Raw genomic sequence first — 13,773 nt, forward strand, 5'->3', positions numbered from 1 at the left:
GAGATGCCCTCCTCCTGGCCACCTCACCCGCCCTGCCCAGCGCGGCAGCTGGCACAGCTGGACTTTGAGACCCTTATCAGGTGGCGGAGGTGCCGGGAGGGGAGCGGAGCGGAGGTGCCGAGGGGTGTGGAGGTGTGCCCACAAGGGTGTGAAGGGGCTACACCCAGCTGCGGCATCCCCCTGCCAGGGGCACCGCACGGGTGCAGCCCCTAAACCCCTCAGGGGGACCCAGTGGGTGCTGCCCCGCTGGCTGCCAAGCCCTGGTACCTGTCAAGGTGTCGGGGTGCCCCTCCCGGTACTCTAGGGTTGCACAAAAAGCCCTTTTGTACCTCCTGCGGCAGGCAGGGCCGGGGCTCGCTGCCAGGACGGTGGCACACGGTGGCGTCCTGCCCGCCCCGGCCCAGCAGCGTGCCCGCCCTTTGCCCGGCCCCCGTTAATGATCCACCCGCCGGCCCCCAGAGCCACCGGCGCGGCGGCAGCGGCGGCAGAGCCGGGGGTCCTCGGCACGGGCGGCTCGGGGGGGCTGGCGGCTCCCTGCCCTGCGCCCCACCCCGCTTCCCCGGCAGCCGGATAAGAGAGGCTGCGGGCAGCGCCAGTGCCCAGCGCGGCGCGGGCACAGCCGTGCACCATGGCCACGGTGAACCTCCGCGCCCTGACCTCCTGGGTGGGCATCGCCCGCCTCCTCGCCCTCGTGCTCTCCTGCCTCACCTTCAGCTTGGTGGCCTCCACCGGGGACTTTGCGGGTCCCTACGGGACGTGGTGCATGTTCACCTGGTGCTTCTGCTTCGCCGTGACGCTGCTGGTGCTGCTGCTGGAGCTGCTGGAGCTCTACCCGCTGCTGCCGCTCTCCTGGGATGACTTCACCTCGGCTTTCTCCATGCTGGCCGCTCTGATGGTCTTCACCTCCTCGGTGGTGTTCCCTGCCATCTTCATCGACAGCTCCTGCAGCGGCAGCCACTGTGCCCGGCAGGCCGTGGCCACCGCCGCCTCCTGCCTCTGCTTCCTCGCCTACGCCACCGAGGTGTCGCTGACCCGCGCCAAGCCCGGCGACATCAGCAGCTTCCTCTCCACCGTGCCTGGGCTCCTCAAGGTCTTTGAAACCTATGTGGCTTGCCTGATCTTCTCCTTGCTGCAGGACAACTATAAGGAATCTGGCCTGATGTGGTGCTTGGCTGTCTACTCCATCTGCTTCATCTTCACCCTCCTCATCATCATCTTCACCATCGGCCGCTGCCTCACCTACATTCCCTGCTCTCTGGAGAAGGTGCTGGTGGGCTACAACTTCCTGGCCCTGCTGATGTACCTCACTGCCACCATCATGTGGCCTCTCTACAATTTCAGGGGCAAGAGCCGCCCCGATCCCTGCGGCACGGACTGCCCGTGGAACAGGCACCTGGGGGTCACCTTCCTCACCATCTTCAACCTCATCGCCTACTTGGTGGACCTGGTCTACTCCACCAGGATGGTTTTTTTCAGGGCACCTCCCTAAGGGCTGTGGCCAGGGCTGGGGGCGGTGGGACATGGCTGGTGCCGGTGCCGGTGCTGGTGTCAGTGCCGGTGCCGGTGCCGGTGCCGGTGCCGGTGCCGGTGCCGGTGCGGGGCTGCCGGCGGAGCTGAGGAAGAGGCCGGGTGCCTCGGAGAGCTCCTTGTCCCCGTGCTGGAGCACAGAGGCAGGGCGTGACCCAGGGGTGTGCTCAGCCCAGACCCCACGGGCTGCACACAGGGGGCTGGAGGGGCCACGAGGGGCTTGAGGGGGCTTTGGGATTAAATTGGGTCATTTTTCACTGGTTTCTGCCTCCTCTTTCTTCCCCTTCCCAACCCTCTGCAGGATCCCTGCTGGGAGGTGAGAAACTGGGGGGCACCATTGGCACTGGGAGCCGTGGGTGACTTTGGGGGGCACCAGCAGCACTGTGGGGGCACCAGGCTCCAGAAAACCCTTCCCACTCCTTGTTGACTCGGCACTGGAGTGAAGCAGGGCATGACCAGGGAAAGCCCAACCCGGATGCCTTTTTTTTTGGCACCTGCACAGGGCCCTGCCAAACAGGTTCAGGAGGAATGCAGCTCTTGGGGGGGCTGAGAGCTCGCCAGGTGCTTGTCACCAGCATGGCCGGGTCCTTGTCACCACCACAGTAACCCCAGTGGGAGCCCTGCTGGGTTTGGTCCCCGCCATGCAGGCTGGAGTCCCCTTTGGGGGCTGCTGTGGCGTCCCCTCCCTGGGGGAAAATGGGGAGGGGGGTGGCTGCCACCCAGTGCCACCAGAGCTGGGGCTGCTGACGCACACCACGGGGAGACAGTGACACCACAGGCTGCTGTGTGGGAAGGCAGCGGTGCAGGGCAGGCAGGGAAGGTGTGCCCGCAGGCAGAGCTCCTGGCACCGCACTCCCGGATGTGGGATGGGTGCCCGTGGGGCACCCTGGCAGGTTTTGGGGCCACTGTCCCCACGCTGCTCCTTCTGCCACTGCTTGTCCTGGCCACAGCCTGAGGCCATCCCTGCTGCTGTGGGCCCGTGTCAGGGCCCATCACCACTGCCCTGGGCTCACAGGGTGACACAAAATGGGGTCCCCACCACCAGGAGGTGGCACAGACTGGCAATCACAAAAGAGCCGACAGGTGCCCCAGTGCCTGGGCAGGTGGGACTTCTATGGCCAGGGCCAGGGCCACTGCAGGGCTGGGTCCCAGCAGTGCCAGTGATGGCAACACCACAGGGTGGCCTGGGGGTGCCCGTTCCCTGTCCCCACAGTGGCCATCACGCTGGCACTGACGGGCCACTCCCCTGCACCCCAGGCAGCAGGGATGGAGGGGACGGCAGAGTTTTGGGAGGCAATAACAGGAAAACGACAGTGGCGAGGCACAGCCCGGTACAGCAGTGCCCAGGATGATGGAAATTAGCAGAGGAAGGAGGACGAGAGGCGCAGGGAGTGACAGAGGTGTCACTGGTGATGAGCTGTGCTGTGTGGCTGTGGGTGGCACGTGGGCAGTGCCAGCACGTGGGGTGTGGTGAGGCTGGGGGACAGGGGCCAGGCTGGCAGCGGGGTGCAGGTGAGTGGCTGGAGGGGTCTGGGGGTTCCCGGGGGGGCACCTCCCACCTGGGGCACACGGCGGTGCTGGGGGGACCTGAGACCTGGTGGCTGCGGGAAGCCCCGGCGCCGGTCTGTGCCGTGCCGGGGTGTCACCGTGCCGGTCTGTGCCGTGCCAGGGTGCCCCGGTGCCGGTCTGTGCCGTGCCGGCGGAGTGCTAGAGGGTCTCACGGTGCCGTGGTGCCGGTGTCGCTGTCGCTGCGGTGCGGTGCCGGTGCCGGTGCCGGTGCGGTGCGGCGCCGCTCCAGGTGCGGTGCCGGTGCGGTGCCGGTGCGGTGCCGGTGCGGTGCCGGTGCATTCCTCCCCCTAGGGGTCGGTGTGCCGCGGCGCGGGAGGCGGTGCGGGGGGCGGCTCGCTCCTGCGCACGGCCCGGGACGGCCGGGGCACGGCGGCGGCGGCGGCGGCGGTGGGAGCGGGGCCCGGCCCGGGGGGATGCGGCCGCGGACAGCGGTGGGGAAGGGGCGGCTGAGCCCGGCCGGGGGGCTCCTCCTTTTCCAGCCGGCGGGGGCCGTCTGGGGGCGGCGGGGCCCGGCCCGGGGGGATGCGGCCGCGGACAGCGGTGGGGAAGGGGCGGCTGAGCCCGGCCGGGGGGCTCCTCCTTTTCCAGCCGGCGGGGGCCGTCTGAGCTGCCGGGATGGGGAGGGGAATGCCGTGCCCTGCAGTGCTCCGGTGAGTCCCCGGGCTGTCCCCTCCCGTTTGCCGGGGCTGCCTCTGCCCGCGGTGTTGGGGTTCCTGCACCTGGCACTAGCACCCAGCCCTCTGCCCCGTCAGCAGGGTGTCCCCTGAGTCCCCCAGGGATGCCCCTGTAGCCTCAAATGGCTTTGTGGCCCCAGGGACACTGCTGTGTCCCCCGGTGCCCCCAAAGATGCCCTTGTGTCCCGCTATGACCCTGTACCCCCAAGGATGTCCCTGTGTCCCCAGCTGGACAAGTTGCCTCCAGGCAAAATCCCATGTGAGCCCCCATCTGCCCTTCCAAGGCCTGACCCCCCCAGCCGGAGTGACTTTCAGGAGGGCCCGCATGCTCTCCCTTCCCTGTGGGGCTGGGGGGCACATCCAGGAGCCCCCTGAGCTGTCCTGACACTCACACTGAGCATCCCCAGCCCTGGCTGGAGAGGGGAGGCAGTGTCACAGCCTGGCAGTGCCATGGGTGTGGTGGGTGCTGGGGAGCCGCCCCGGGGTGGGCGCTGGCTGGGACAGGTGCTGGGGGAAGCCTCGGGGAAGGGGATCCAGCTCCTGCCCAGGGAAGGGGTGTTCTCCCTCAGGGACATGATCCTCTGCTCCCGGGGAGCGCCCCTCAGGACAGGACAGTGTGGGTGCCCAGAGGTGGGTCCCCGGGAGCACCGGGCAAGTGTGACCCCATCCTCATGTCCCTACAGCCCTCTTGCCGCACTGGCCACCGCAGCTGGGTGGGGATGCGGCACCCCGGAGGGAGGGCACCCTATTCTGGGGGGACACGTGCGCTCCAAGGGGACGCGTTTGCCTGCCTGGCAGGGCAGGGGTTAACGGCGGCAGGTTTTGGGGTGCCGGGGTGTCCCCAGCTGGGTACACCCAGGCCGCTCCTCGCACGGGTGACCTCACGCCACTGCCATGGCAACGGCTCGTGAAGTCACCGCCAGCGGGGCGGCTGCCTCGGGCTGGGGGTGCTGGGACGGAGCGTGGGAGGCAGCGCCGCGCCCCCCGCCCGCTGCCCGCCGCCCCCAGCATGAGCCGCGTCCCCGGCAGCGCCCACGCCTCCGCCTGACCCCCGTCCTGCCCGCCGTGCCCGCCTCACCCCGCCCCAGGTGTCACCCCGCCCGAGGTGTCACCCCGCCCGAGGTGTCACCATGCTCGTCAAGGAGTACCGCATCTGCATGCCGCTCACCACCGAGGAGGTGAGCGGGGCCCGCGGGGCGGGGGCGGGCACGGACACCCCCACCGAGGGGCGTGGGTGCGGGTCTCATGCCCAGGGGATCGGTTCCTGCCCTGGGAGGGACGCAGTGACCCCTTGCTGTCTCCTCGTGGCACGGCTCGTGGCAGCGATGGGGATGGCTCGGGATGTTCTGTGCCAGGGCCGAGCCGTGCTTTGGGGTGCGGGTGGGGGGACAGCCTGTCCCTGGGCACGGCGAGCTCGGGGCACTGAGCCCGACGGCAGCACCGGGGCACAGCGGGAACAGGGGATGGACCAGCAGCGGAGGGCACCGGGGTTGGGATGCCCGTGACCATAAACTCCATCCCTGCTCCGGCAGGGAGCCTGAATGCCATCGGCAAACAGCGCTGACAGCTGGCAGCATCCCTGGGCAAAGGTCTCTCCCTGGTGCCTGCGTTTGGTGTGGTGCCCACCCCGGGAAGTGCTGTCCCTCCTTGGAGGCACCCGGGGAAGGTTTTCATTTAATCAGAGCAGGGTGGTAAAATCCTGCTGGCGATTGCAGTGGTGGATGGGATCTTCAGCAGAACAGTCCAGCCCCCGCTGCACAGCTGCACCCCCAAACACACATCTACACCCTCATGGTTATATACCTGACACAGTCACATCCAGATAGATCATAGAGATTATATCATACAGACATTTTCCCCTGGCTCCCAGGTAGTTTGCCAAGCAGAAAACCTCCAGGAATTCTGCAAGGCACTGGGAGAGCACAGGGAGAGCAGGATCCAGCCCTTGCCTGGGAGCTGGGACAGCCTAGGGATATGGGAGGTCACACAGGGTGCCCCTGGAACCCCCTGCCCGCTGCACGGCTCAGGCTCTGCCACCCCTTGCTCCGTGCCTCAGTTTCCCCTCTCGGCAGCGTGGCTCAGGCTGTGCTGGGCGGTCAGCGGGGCCGGTGGCACTGAGGGCGGGCTCTGTGCTTGCAGTACCGCGTGGGGCAGCTCTACACCATCAGCAAGCACAGCCACCAGGAGAGCGAGAAGGGCGAGGGCGTGGAGGTGGTGAAGAACGAGCCCCACGAGGACCCCGTGCACGGCCCCGGCCAGTTCACTGAGAAGCGTGTCCACCTCTCCAGGTGAGCCCGTGGTGGCTGCTGGGCGGCACTGCGGGGTGGGGCACGGGCAGGCAGCTGGGTGACCCCAGCTCTTCCTCCAAAATTCCTGGGGAACCTCCTTCCTGGGTCCTGGGCACGCTGCTGAGTGCTGATTCCCAGGGCTCCCCCCATCATTTCCCGGGGGTGCCCCCATCTCCTGGGGTGCACTGATCTTGGGGGCTGCACCCATCTCCCAGGCACCCACCCATCTTCAAGGGCTGTGTGTGTGTCCCCCAGTGAGGTCCTCAGGTCCTGGGGTGCACCCATCTTTGGGGTGTGCATCCAGCTTTGGGAGCTGCCCTTATCTCTCAGGATGCACCCATCTCCGGGGCTGCTCTGATCCTGGGGGGCTGCACCCATCTCCGGGGGTGCCAGGAACTGCACCCATCTTTGAGAGCCATGCCCCAGGGTGTACCCATCCTAGGGCTTCACCCCCTCTTTGGGGGTTGCCCGCTTCTCATGGGGTGCCCCCACCCCAGGACTTGCACCCCCCTGCCTGGTGGGCACCCACCTCTGGGTGCCTGATCGGGGGCTTGGCAATGCCCTGGCCCTGGGGGTGCCACCGTGGGGCAGTGGCTGGCCCCCAGCAGCACTGTCCCCACGTCCCCTCAGCTGCCTGCGGACACGGGCTGCTCCCCACCAGGAGCTGCTGGTGTGAGACAGGTTATTTTTAGCTGCAGCACTCACGATTCCCCTCTCGCCTGAAATTTATTTATAACGCCTGAAAATTAATCAAAACCCACCTCCTGCCTCCCCAGGGGGCCCGATCCTGCCGGGGTGCTGGGGGGGACAGGAGCACCTGGGGGGCTCGGCCCTGGGGAGGTGGAGGGGTCCTGGGGAAGGGGAGAGGGTCCGGGATGGAGGGTGGGTGTTTCTTGGGGTGGGGGTCAGGGTGTCTGGGGAGGAGGGGGGAACCTGAAGGGCACTGGGGTGGAGATGAGGAGCTGGCACAGATCCCTGGGGTGTCCTGGTGTGCAGATGAAGGTGCTGGGGAGGTGGCAGGGGTCTCTGGTGGGAGAAGGCTGGGGCACTGGGGAGGGTCCTGGGGAGGCAACAGGGGTCCCTGAGGGTGTCATGAGGTGCAGATGATGATCCAGGGGTGTAAAGGAGGGTCCTGGGGAGGTAACAGGGCTCCTTGGGGGTGTTCTGAGGTGCAGGTGAGGGCATCCTGGAGTGGAGGTGAGGGTGAATGGTGAGGAGCTGGGGCAGGGGTGAGGGTCCTGGGGAGGTGACAGGGGTCCCTGGGGGTGTCCTGAGGTGCACAGGACAGTGCTGAAATGCAGATGGAGATGCTGGGGAGGTGGCAGTAGCTCCTGGGAGAGGTGCTGGGATGCAGATGAGGGTCCTGAGGAGCAGGTGAGGGTCCCTGGTGTGGAGGTGAGGGTGCCAGGTAACAGGTGGGGTTCCTGGGGTGGGAATGGGGGTCCCAGAGCCAGGCTGTGTTTGGCAGTGTAGGGCTGGGTGGCACCAGCCATGTCCTGTCTGAGGGGGTCCCCTGACACGGTGCCCACAGCAAACTGCCGAGCTGGGCACGGGCGGTGACCCCCCGCATCTTCTACATCACCGAGAAGGCCTGGAACTACTACCCCTACACCATCACGGGTGAGCCCCGGGCAGGGCGTGGGCCGGGCACCCTGGGCACCCCGCCCCTGCCCACTGCGGGGGCTGCAGGAGCTGTCCCTGGTCTCACTGCTCCCTCTCTCCCCTGTAATGCCACCCTGCGATGCCGCTGTGCCCTGGTGTCCCTGCAGAGTACACGGTAAGGAGCTGCCATGGGATGAGCTGTCCCCTCCTGCAGCAGGTGGCCTGGGAGAGGGCGCTGGGGGGGCATTTTTGGGGGTGGGTGTCCTTTGGGATGGACATCCTTTAGGGGTGGGTGTCCCTCAGGGTGGGTGTCACCATGGGCGGTGGCCCTTGGGTGGGTGTCCTTAGGGCTGGGCATCCCTCAGGGTGGGTGTCCCCTGGGGCTCAGATTTCCTTGGGGGTGGGAGTCCCCTGGAGAGGGTGTCCTTGTGGCTGGGGGTTCCTTGAGGATGACCATCCTTGGAGGTGGGTGTCCCTCAAGGCTGGGTGTCCTTTGGATGGGTGTCCCTCAGGATCAGTGTCCCTGGACTGCACACCTCTTGGGGATGGGCATCCTTGGGCATGAAGTGTCCCTCGGGGTGGGATGTCCCTCAGGGTGGGCATCCCTGGGAGTGGTGTCCCTCGGGGAGCAGCTGACAGCCACTCCCTGCAGTGCTCCTTCCTGCCCAAGTTCTCCATCTACATCGAGACCAAGTACGAGGACAACTGTGGGGACAGCGAGAATGTGAGTGTGCAGTGCAGCTGAGAGCTGGCAAACTCATCAGCTCGTGACTTGTGGTCCCTGGGTCACTCACCCATCCTCCCCTCCCCAGATCTTCCACAGTGACAAAATCCTGGGTGACCACGAGGTCTCTTTCCTGGACATCGCCTTCGATGAGATCCCTGAGCGCTACTACCGCAGCCTGGAGGTACCTGGGCTGGGGACGAGGGGGCTCCCTGGAGCCACCCCCTTGTCTCCTGTCCCAAGGCAGGACTCATGACCCCCATGTCCCCCATCACCTCAGGACCCCCGTTTCTTCAGCTCGGCCAAGACGGGCCGGGGGCCGCTGCGGGAGGGCTGGCGCCAGCACACCAAGCCCATCATGTGCTCCTACAAACTGGTGAGCGTCAAGTTTGAGGTGTGGGGGCTGCAGACGCGGGTGGAGCAGTTTGTGCACAAGGTGAGGGGGGCCCAAGGGGGCTTGGGGGGCACTGGGGGGCAGTGACAGGGTGCTGATCCCCGTGGTGTTGCAGGTGATCCGGGACATCCTGCTGATCGGGCACCGGCAGGCTTTCGCCTGGGTGGACGAGTGGTGTGGTGAGTCCGGGGGGCACACGGTGGGGAGGGGGCACACGGTGCCCATGGAGGGAGGGCTGCAGGTCAGACTGCTGGTGCCACTGACCCCACCGCAGCTCCAGCTCTTCCTCTGCCTATGCTGCTGCCAGCCCCGCCTGCATTGCCTGCACTGCCTGCATTGCCTGAATTGTCTTCACTGCCTGTGCTGCCTGCACTGCCTGCATTGCCTGCACTGCATGTCCTGCCTGCACTGCCTTCACTGCTTGCATTGCCTGCACTGCCTGTGCTTCCAGCTCACCCCTGCCTGCACCCTGCATGCTGCATGCTCCCCTGCACCCCTCGGGGAGGATGGGCAGAGGGGTCCCAGCACCCCGCCTGCGCTGCCTGCACCCCCATTCTGGCAGGGACATACGCTGCAGGTGACTGCCACATGCGGGCACAGGGACGGGAGCCCCGGGTTTGGTGACAGCTGGTGGCGGGTGCCAGGCCATCCCGGTGAGTGGCTCTCTGCCTTCCAGACATGTCCCTGGAAGAGGTCCGGGCCTTCGAGAGTCAGATGCAAGTGGCCACAAACCAAAAGCTGGGGAGCCAGCACCCCTAAGCCCCTCTGCCTGCCGGGGACAGACACCCCGGACCCCACCTTGCTGCCTGGGAGTGGGTGCAGGCAGGGGGCTTGTGCCCCTCCTGCACCCCGCGGTGGAGTGTCCCCCCTCCCAGCTGCCCTCCCTGCGTGTCCCCTGCCTGCGCTGCCTGTTCATCCCTTCCCGTCTGCTGTCTGGGCTGGCGCTGGAGTTGGGGAGCTGGCTGTGCTGCCCAGCATCCCCTTCCCTGTCCCCAGTCCCTGTCCCCTTCCTGTCCCCCAGCTCGGTGGGGAGCCGGGGCGGGGGCTGCCCGGGATGAGGGGGCGGCCGTGCCGAGCGGCCCCAAGCCCGGCTGTGCTCGGCAGGGATGACGATGGAGGAGGTGCGGCGCTACGAGCAGGAGACGCAGGAGGCCACCAACGAGCTCATCGGCCTGGTGGCACCGGCCATCTCGGTCAGCGAGGTGGGGCAGCCCACGGCCACGCACTCGGCCCCTGCCAGCGCCCCCTCCACTCCCCTCAGCGACGAGGCCCCCGAGTTCCTGGCTCCCCCCAAGAGTCGCCCGCGGAAGAAGTCGGCCCCGGAGACGCTGACGCTGCCCGCGCTGCGGGAACGCGCTGGCGCCGAGTGACGCGGGCAGTGCCGCTCCGTGCCGGACTGTGCCAGCTCTGCCCACCCGGCCCCCGACAGGCGCGGAGCCCAGGGAGCGACCCGGACCCGCTGTCAGGGCGCTGGCAGCCCTGGGGTGTGCTGGCCTCCCTGAGCCACCGAGGGTGCCCACAGGGGTCAGGGCCACCACTGCCGTGCCAGACCCGCTGGCTGCACCAGGAGGGGACGCCAGGCCAGCGCGGGTCCCCGGCAGCGTCGGGCGATGCCGCGGGAGCTGCTTCCCTCGACTCCACCCGCCCCGGTGTCCGCAAGGGCCACCGAGGCTGGCGAGCAGCGGGGAGGTGCCAGCTGGCGCCCGTTTGCCGTGGCCGGGCTGGTGGCCGGTGCCAGGCTGGAGCAGTGCCCTGCAGGGTAGGCACCAGCGTGGGGGAACAGTGAGGGTGACAGTGACAGTGACAGCCAAGCGCTGGGCTGGGGCTCCCCACCGGACCCCAAGGGGCTGCACAGCCCTGTGCACCGCTGATCCTGCAGTCAGGGTCCCCTTCACTGTCCCTCCAGAGGCCGTGGCTGCTCGAGGGGGGCTGGGGCGCGCTCAGCCCCTCGTTTTCTTTAGGAAAACAAAGGCCTTTTCGGAAATAAAGCTCGAGACACGGCAGCTGGTTGCTGATAGTGATTTATTTGGTGCTGTGGAAGGGTGCTGTATCCCCCACGCCTCCATGTGTGCAGTGAGGGATTTCTGGGTCGCTAATCCCAGGCTGTGGAGATGGGGTCCTGGATGGGCAGCAAGCCTCTGGGGGTCAGGTGGTCAGGGCAGGCAGGATCAGCCCAGCCGTGGGACAATGTCCCCAGCCACAGCAGCGGCACTGGGCTCTCCTCCCTTCCAGCCATCATCATCCTCCAGCTCCGCAGCCCCCGGCACAGCCTCTGCTCCCAGCAGGGCGATGTAGTGGGAGCTGCAGTAGACAGGCGGCTTGTTGGGGCTCGAATAGACCTGCTCGGGCCGCAGCGAGGCAAAGGGGTTGCTGGCATAACCCACAATGTGCATCTCGAGCTCCACAAGGATCTGCAGGGAGGCCTTCAGCTCCTGCTCACTGGCAGAAGAGAGGACAGGCACGGTGACTGGGTGTCTGTGCGGGCTCACCGGGGCGCTGGGGCTGTGCTCACCTGTACACGGTGAAGAGCACAGGCAGGCCATAGTCCCGCAGCAGCAGCAGGGTGGGCAGCCAGCCCGCCAGCAGGTCTGGGCAGGCATGGAAACCTGTGGGGACACAGCCATGAGGGTTCCACCGCTTTCCCATCCCACCCTGGCCCTGGGGAAAGCCGGCTCCAACTGCATCCACTCTGTGCTGGACACCCCAAGCATGCAGTGAGTTTGGCAGCCCGCAGCAAGGTGGGTTTGGCTCCCCACCAGCATGTGGGGCACCCCAAACTCTGGGTCCTGGGCTAAGCCACAGCACTGAGACCTGAAGGGAAGGATCCGTTTCACCTGCAGGTGGGTGACACAGGCTGGAGACAGAGTGCCTGGTGGGGAGACAAGGCAGCCATGTCCCAGGGGGTCCCCCCAGCTGCCTGATGTGCCTTGGTGCAAAGCCCTGAGTATGTCCCAGGCCACCTTCAGGCCCAGCCACAGGTGCTGCCAGGGTGCTCAGGGTGGTCCTTGAGCCCATGCGCCCTGTGGATGTCCCTATCCCTGCAGCAGGGTGTGAGGGTCCAACCCCTCCATGGCACAGGCACTCACCCGGGTGAAAGCCCACCACCAGGTCAGGAGGGGCGGCCAGCTTGGTCTCCACGTGGCTTTCCCAGAAGTCGTGGTAGAGCCCCTTGTAGCTGCTGAGATAGACTTTTCCCCGGGGTGCCAGCGTGGTCAGGGGTGGCCTCATGATGGGTCCGTCCACCACGTCCACCCCCACCATCACCATCTCCACGCCCTGGTGCCCCGGGAACATCCGCGTCAGCTCGTCGTAGTCCGTCAGCCGCGTGTTGAGGGTCTCCACGTGGGAAGCCCCCACCACGTGCACGGTGAGGGGCCTGGTGAGGGGGTCGATGCCAAACAGCCGCAGTGCCAGGCCGATGGTGAGCGGCCGCGAGTGGAAGTCGGTGACCAGGCGCCGGATGGACTCCCGCAGCTCCGCGTCCTCCGGCCGCGGCTTCCCGGCGTTGGCCCACAGCAGGGTCATGTACCGCCCCGCCACGATGGCACCCAGCTTCTCCTCCAGCTGCTCCTGCATGGAGAACCAGTCCTCCCAGCCCTTCACGTCCCGAGCAGGCTTTGTCCAGGCGTCCGTGGGAAATGGGATGTCTCCTGGGGGGTCACGAGGCGGTTGGAGGGTACAGTGGTGGTGCCACGGCCCAGGCTGCCCGTCCCACCTGTGCTGGGGGAGTGGGGCTGGAGAATGGACACCACATCCCACCACGGACCTGTGCAGCCCAGGATGGGGATCCCAGGGGGACACATGCCTCACCTGTGAAGATGAGCCACTCCACCAGCCGGTCCAGGGCCACCAGCTTCAGCTTCTTGCAGAACTTCTTGTGCAGTGGCCAGTTGGCACGCTGGCACGCCACGCCGCAGTAGTACACATTTTGGCACCTGGGCAGACAGGCAGCATGCCCAGCCACGGGGAGGGAGGGCACAATCCAGCCCACCGAGCCTGGTTCCCTGCCACCCCCTCCCAGGGCTGTGTCACTGCTCCTAGGGGTGCCCAGTGGCTGGAGGTGGGCACTGGGGTCAGACACCCCTCACTTCACCCCAGCCACCAGGCTGGAAGTGAGGGATGGATCCATCCTTGTGCCATCAGACCATCTCCCCACCATACCTCTTGCAACGCCGGAGGCTTTTGGGGTCCGGGAGGGCATCGGGGAGCTTCTTGCACTCAACACAAAACTTGAAGGTGTCCTCCATCTTCTGGAACATGTCAAAATACGTCCGGATGCCGAAATCGCTGCCGCTCTTCCTCCCATCCATGGCAGACCTGCAGATGTCAGAGGGTGAGCAGAATCCAGCCTGTTGCCACAAGGGTGGGGCTGATATCCTCTGAGGCTGCCAAGATTTTTAGCTCCAGCCAGGAGCATCCTGGCCTGGGTGGGGACAGGGAGCCAGGCACTCTAGAGGGGCCCACCCAGGAGCCCATCAGAGCTCCCGGTGGGCTGAGCCGGGGAGGGTGGGATGAGCCACGGGAGCTGCTCCAGCTGCTGGGGGACACATGGGATGCTCTTCCCGGGGGAGAGGGTGGGGAATAGGCACCCATGGGTGCTCACTCACTTGTAGTCCTCATAGCTCTTCATGTTGAGCTTCTGCAGGATGACGTGCGACAGCCCCGGCACGTTGCGGTCCATGGCCTGAAAGCCCAGCGAGTCCACGTCTGGAGCCCTCGCCGCTGGCTCCTCCGGGGCCTTCTTGGAGCGGCCGCTTTTGGGGGTAGCACCCGCGTTCGGCCGGGCCGGGGCGGCTGCAGGAGGGAGCGGTGCGGGCGGGGAGGCCGGCCCGGGGGTGCCGGGGTGCTGCCGGGGCCCCCCGCGCCGCCCGCCACCCGCACGGCGCCTGCCGCCCGCCATCCCGCTCCTGTCCCGGCGGTGCCCCGAGAGCCCGGGCGGTCCCGTCCCGTCCCGACCGCGGCTGGGCTCAAATGTCAGCCCCCGGGAGCCGGCGG

At 67.1% G+C, this 13,773-nt stretch overlaps 3 protein-coding genes across 9 annotated transcripts; 2 read left to right on the forward strand and 1 right to left on the reverse strand.

Moving 5' to 3' along the window:
* Positions 1 to 20: 20 nt before the first annotated feature.
* LOC120512923 (myeloid-associated differentiation marker homolog) lies at positions 21 to 1,787 on the forward strand. 7 transcript variants are annotated; one of them, XM_039731763.1, is made up of 3 exons: positions 21 to 1,264; positions 1,342 to 1,526; positions 1,557 to 1,787. In XM_039731763.1, exons 1-3 carry the CDS (start codon positions 629 to 631, stop codon positions 1,615 to 1,617), a joined length of 882 nt encoding a protein of 293 aa, XP_039587697.1. In that variant the 5' UTR covers positions 21 to 628; the 3' UTR covers positions 1,618 to 1,787. The 7 variants fall into 7 exon arrangements, 5 of the variants coding, with proteins under 5 accessions (XP_039587697.1, XP_039587698.1, XP_039587700.1 ...); XM_039731764.1 differs by having other exon boundaries at positions 1,563 to 1,787; XR_005630162.1 differs by having other exon boundaries at positions 21 to 1,543; positions 1,574 to 1,787.
* A 2,459-nt stretch (positions 1,788 to 4,246) lies between these two features.
* On the forward strand, positions 4,247 to 10,781 carry LOC120512921 (cytoplasmic phosphatidylinositol transfer protein 1-like). The gene is given in 10 exon segments (XM_039731750.1): positions 4,247 to 4,856; positions 4,859 to 4,948; positions 5,910 to 6,058; positions 7,590 to 7,678; positions 7,828 to 7,835; positions 8,313 to 8,384; positions 8,473 to 8,568; positions 8,665 to 8,820; positions 8,894 to 8,957; positions 9,883 to 10,781. Coding segments are annotated over 10 exon segments (1,182 nt in total). The 5' UTR covers positions 4,247 to 4,664; the 3' UTR covers positions 10,149 to 10,781.
* A 2-nt stretch (positions 10,782 to 10,783) lies between these two features.
* Positions 10,784 to 13,720, reverse strand: MSS51 (MSS51 mitochondrial translational activator). The gene is made up of 6 exons (XM_039731740.1): positions 13,386 to 13,720; positions 12,940 to 13,095; positions 12,589 to 12,713; positions 11,865 to 12,428; positions 11,291 to 11,384; positions 10,784 to 11,217 (listed from the first exon to the last, which is right to left on the reverse strand). The coding sequence occupies exons 1-6, from the start codon at positions 13,676 to 13,678 to the stop codon at positions 10,947 to 10,949; spliced, it is 1,503 nt and encodes a 500-aa protein (XP_039587674.1). The 5' UTR covers positions 13,679 to 13,720; the 3' UTR covers positions 10,784 to 10,946.
* Positions 13,721 to 13,773: the final 53 nt, after the last annotated feature.

Source organism: Passer montanus, unplaced genomic scaffold (assembly GCF_014805655.1).
Source record: "Passer montanus isolate IOZ18808 unplaced genomic scaffold, ASM1480565v1 scaffold8, whole genome shotgun sequence".
Lineage (NCBI taxonomy): Eukaryota > Metazoa > Chordata > Aves > Passeriformes > Passeridae > Passer > Passer montanus.

Coding starts and splice junctions, on each gene's coding strand:
- LOC120512923 (XM_039731762.1), top strand. CDS start 629: ATGGCCACGGTGAACCTCCGCGCCCTGACCTCCTGGGTGGGCATCGCC. Junction 1,265..1,341: donor TTCCCTGCTCTCTGGAGAAG/GTGCTGGTGGGC, acceptor CTACAATTTCAG/GGGCAAGAGCCGCCCCGATC.
- MSS51 (XM_039731740.1), bottom strand. CDS start 13,678: ATGGCGGGCGGCAGGCGCCGTGCGGGTGGCGGGCGGCGCGGGGGGCCC. Junction 13,096..13,385: donor AAGAGCTATGAGGACTACAA/GTGAGTGAGCAC, acceptor TGACATCTGCAG/GTCTGCCATGGATGGGAGGA. Junction 12,429..12,588: donor GGAGTGGCTCATCTTCACAG/GTGAGGCATGTG, acceptor GTGACCCCCCAG/GAGACATCCCATTTCCCACG.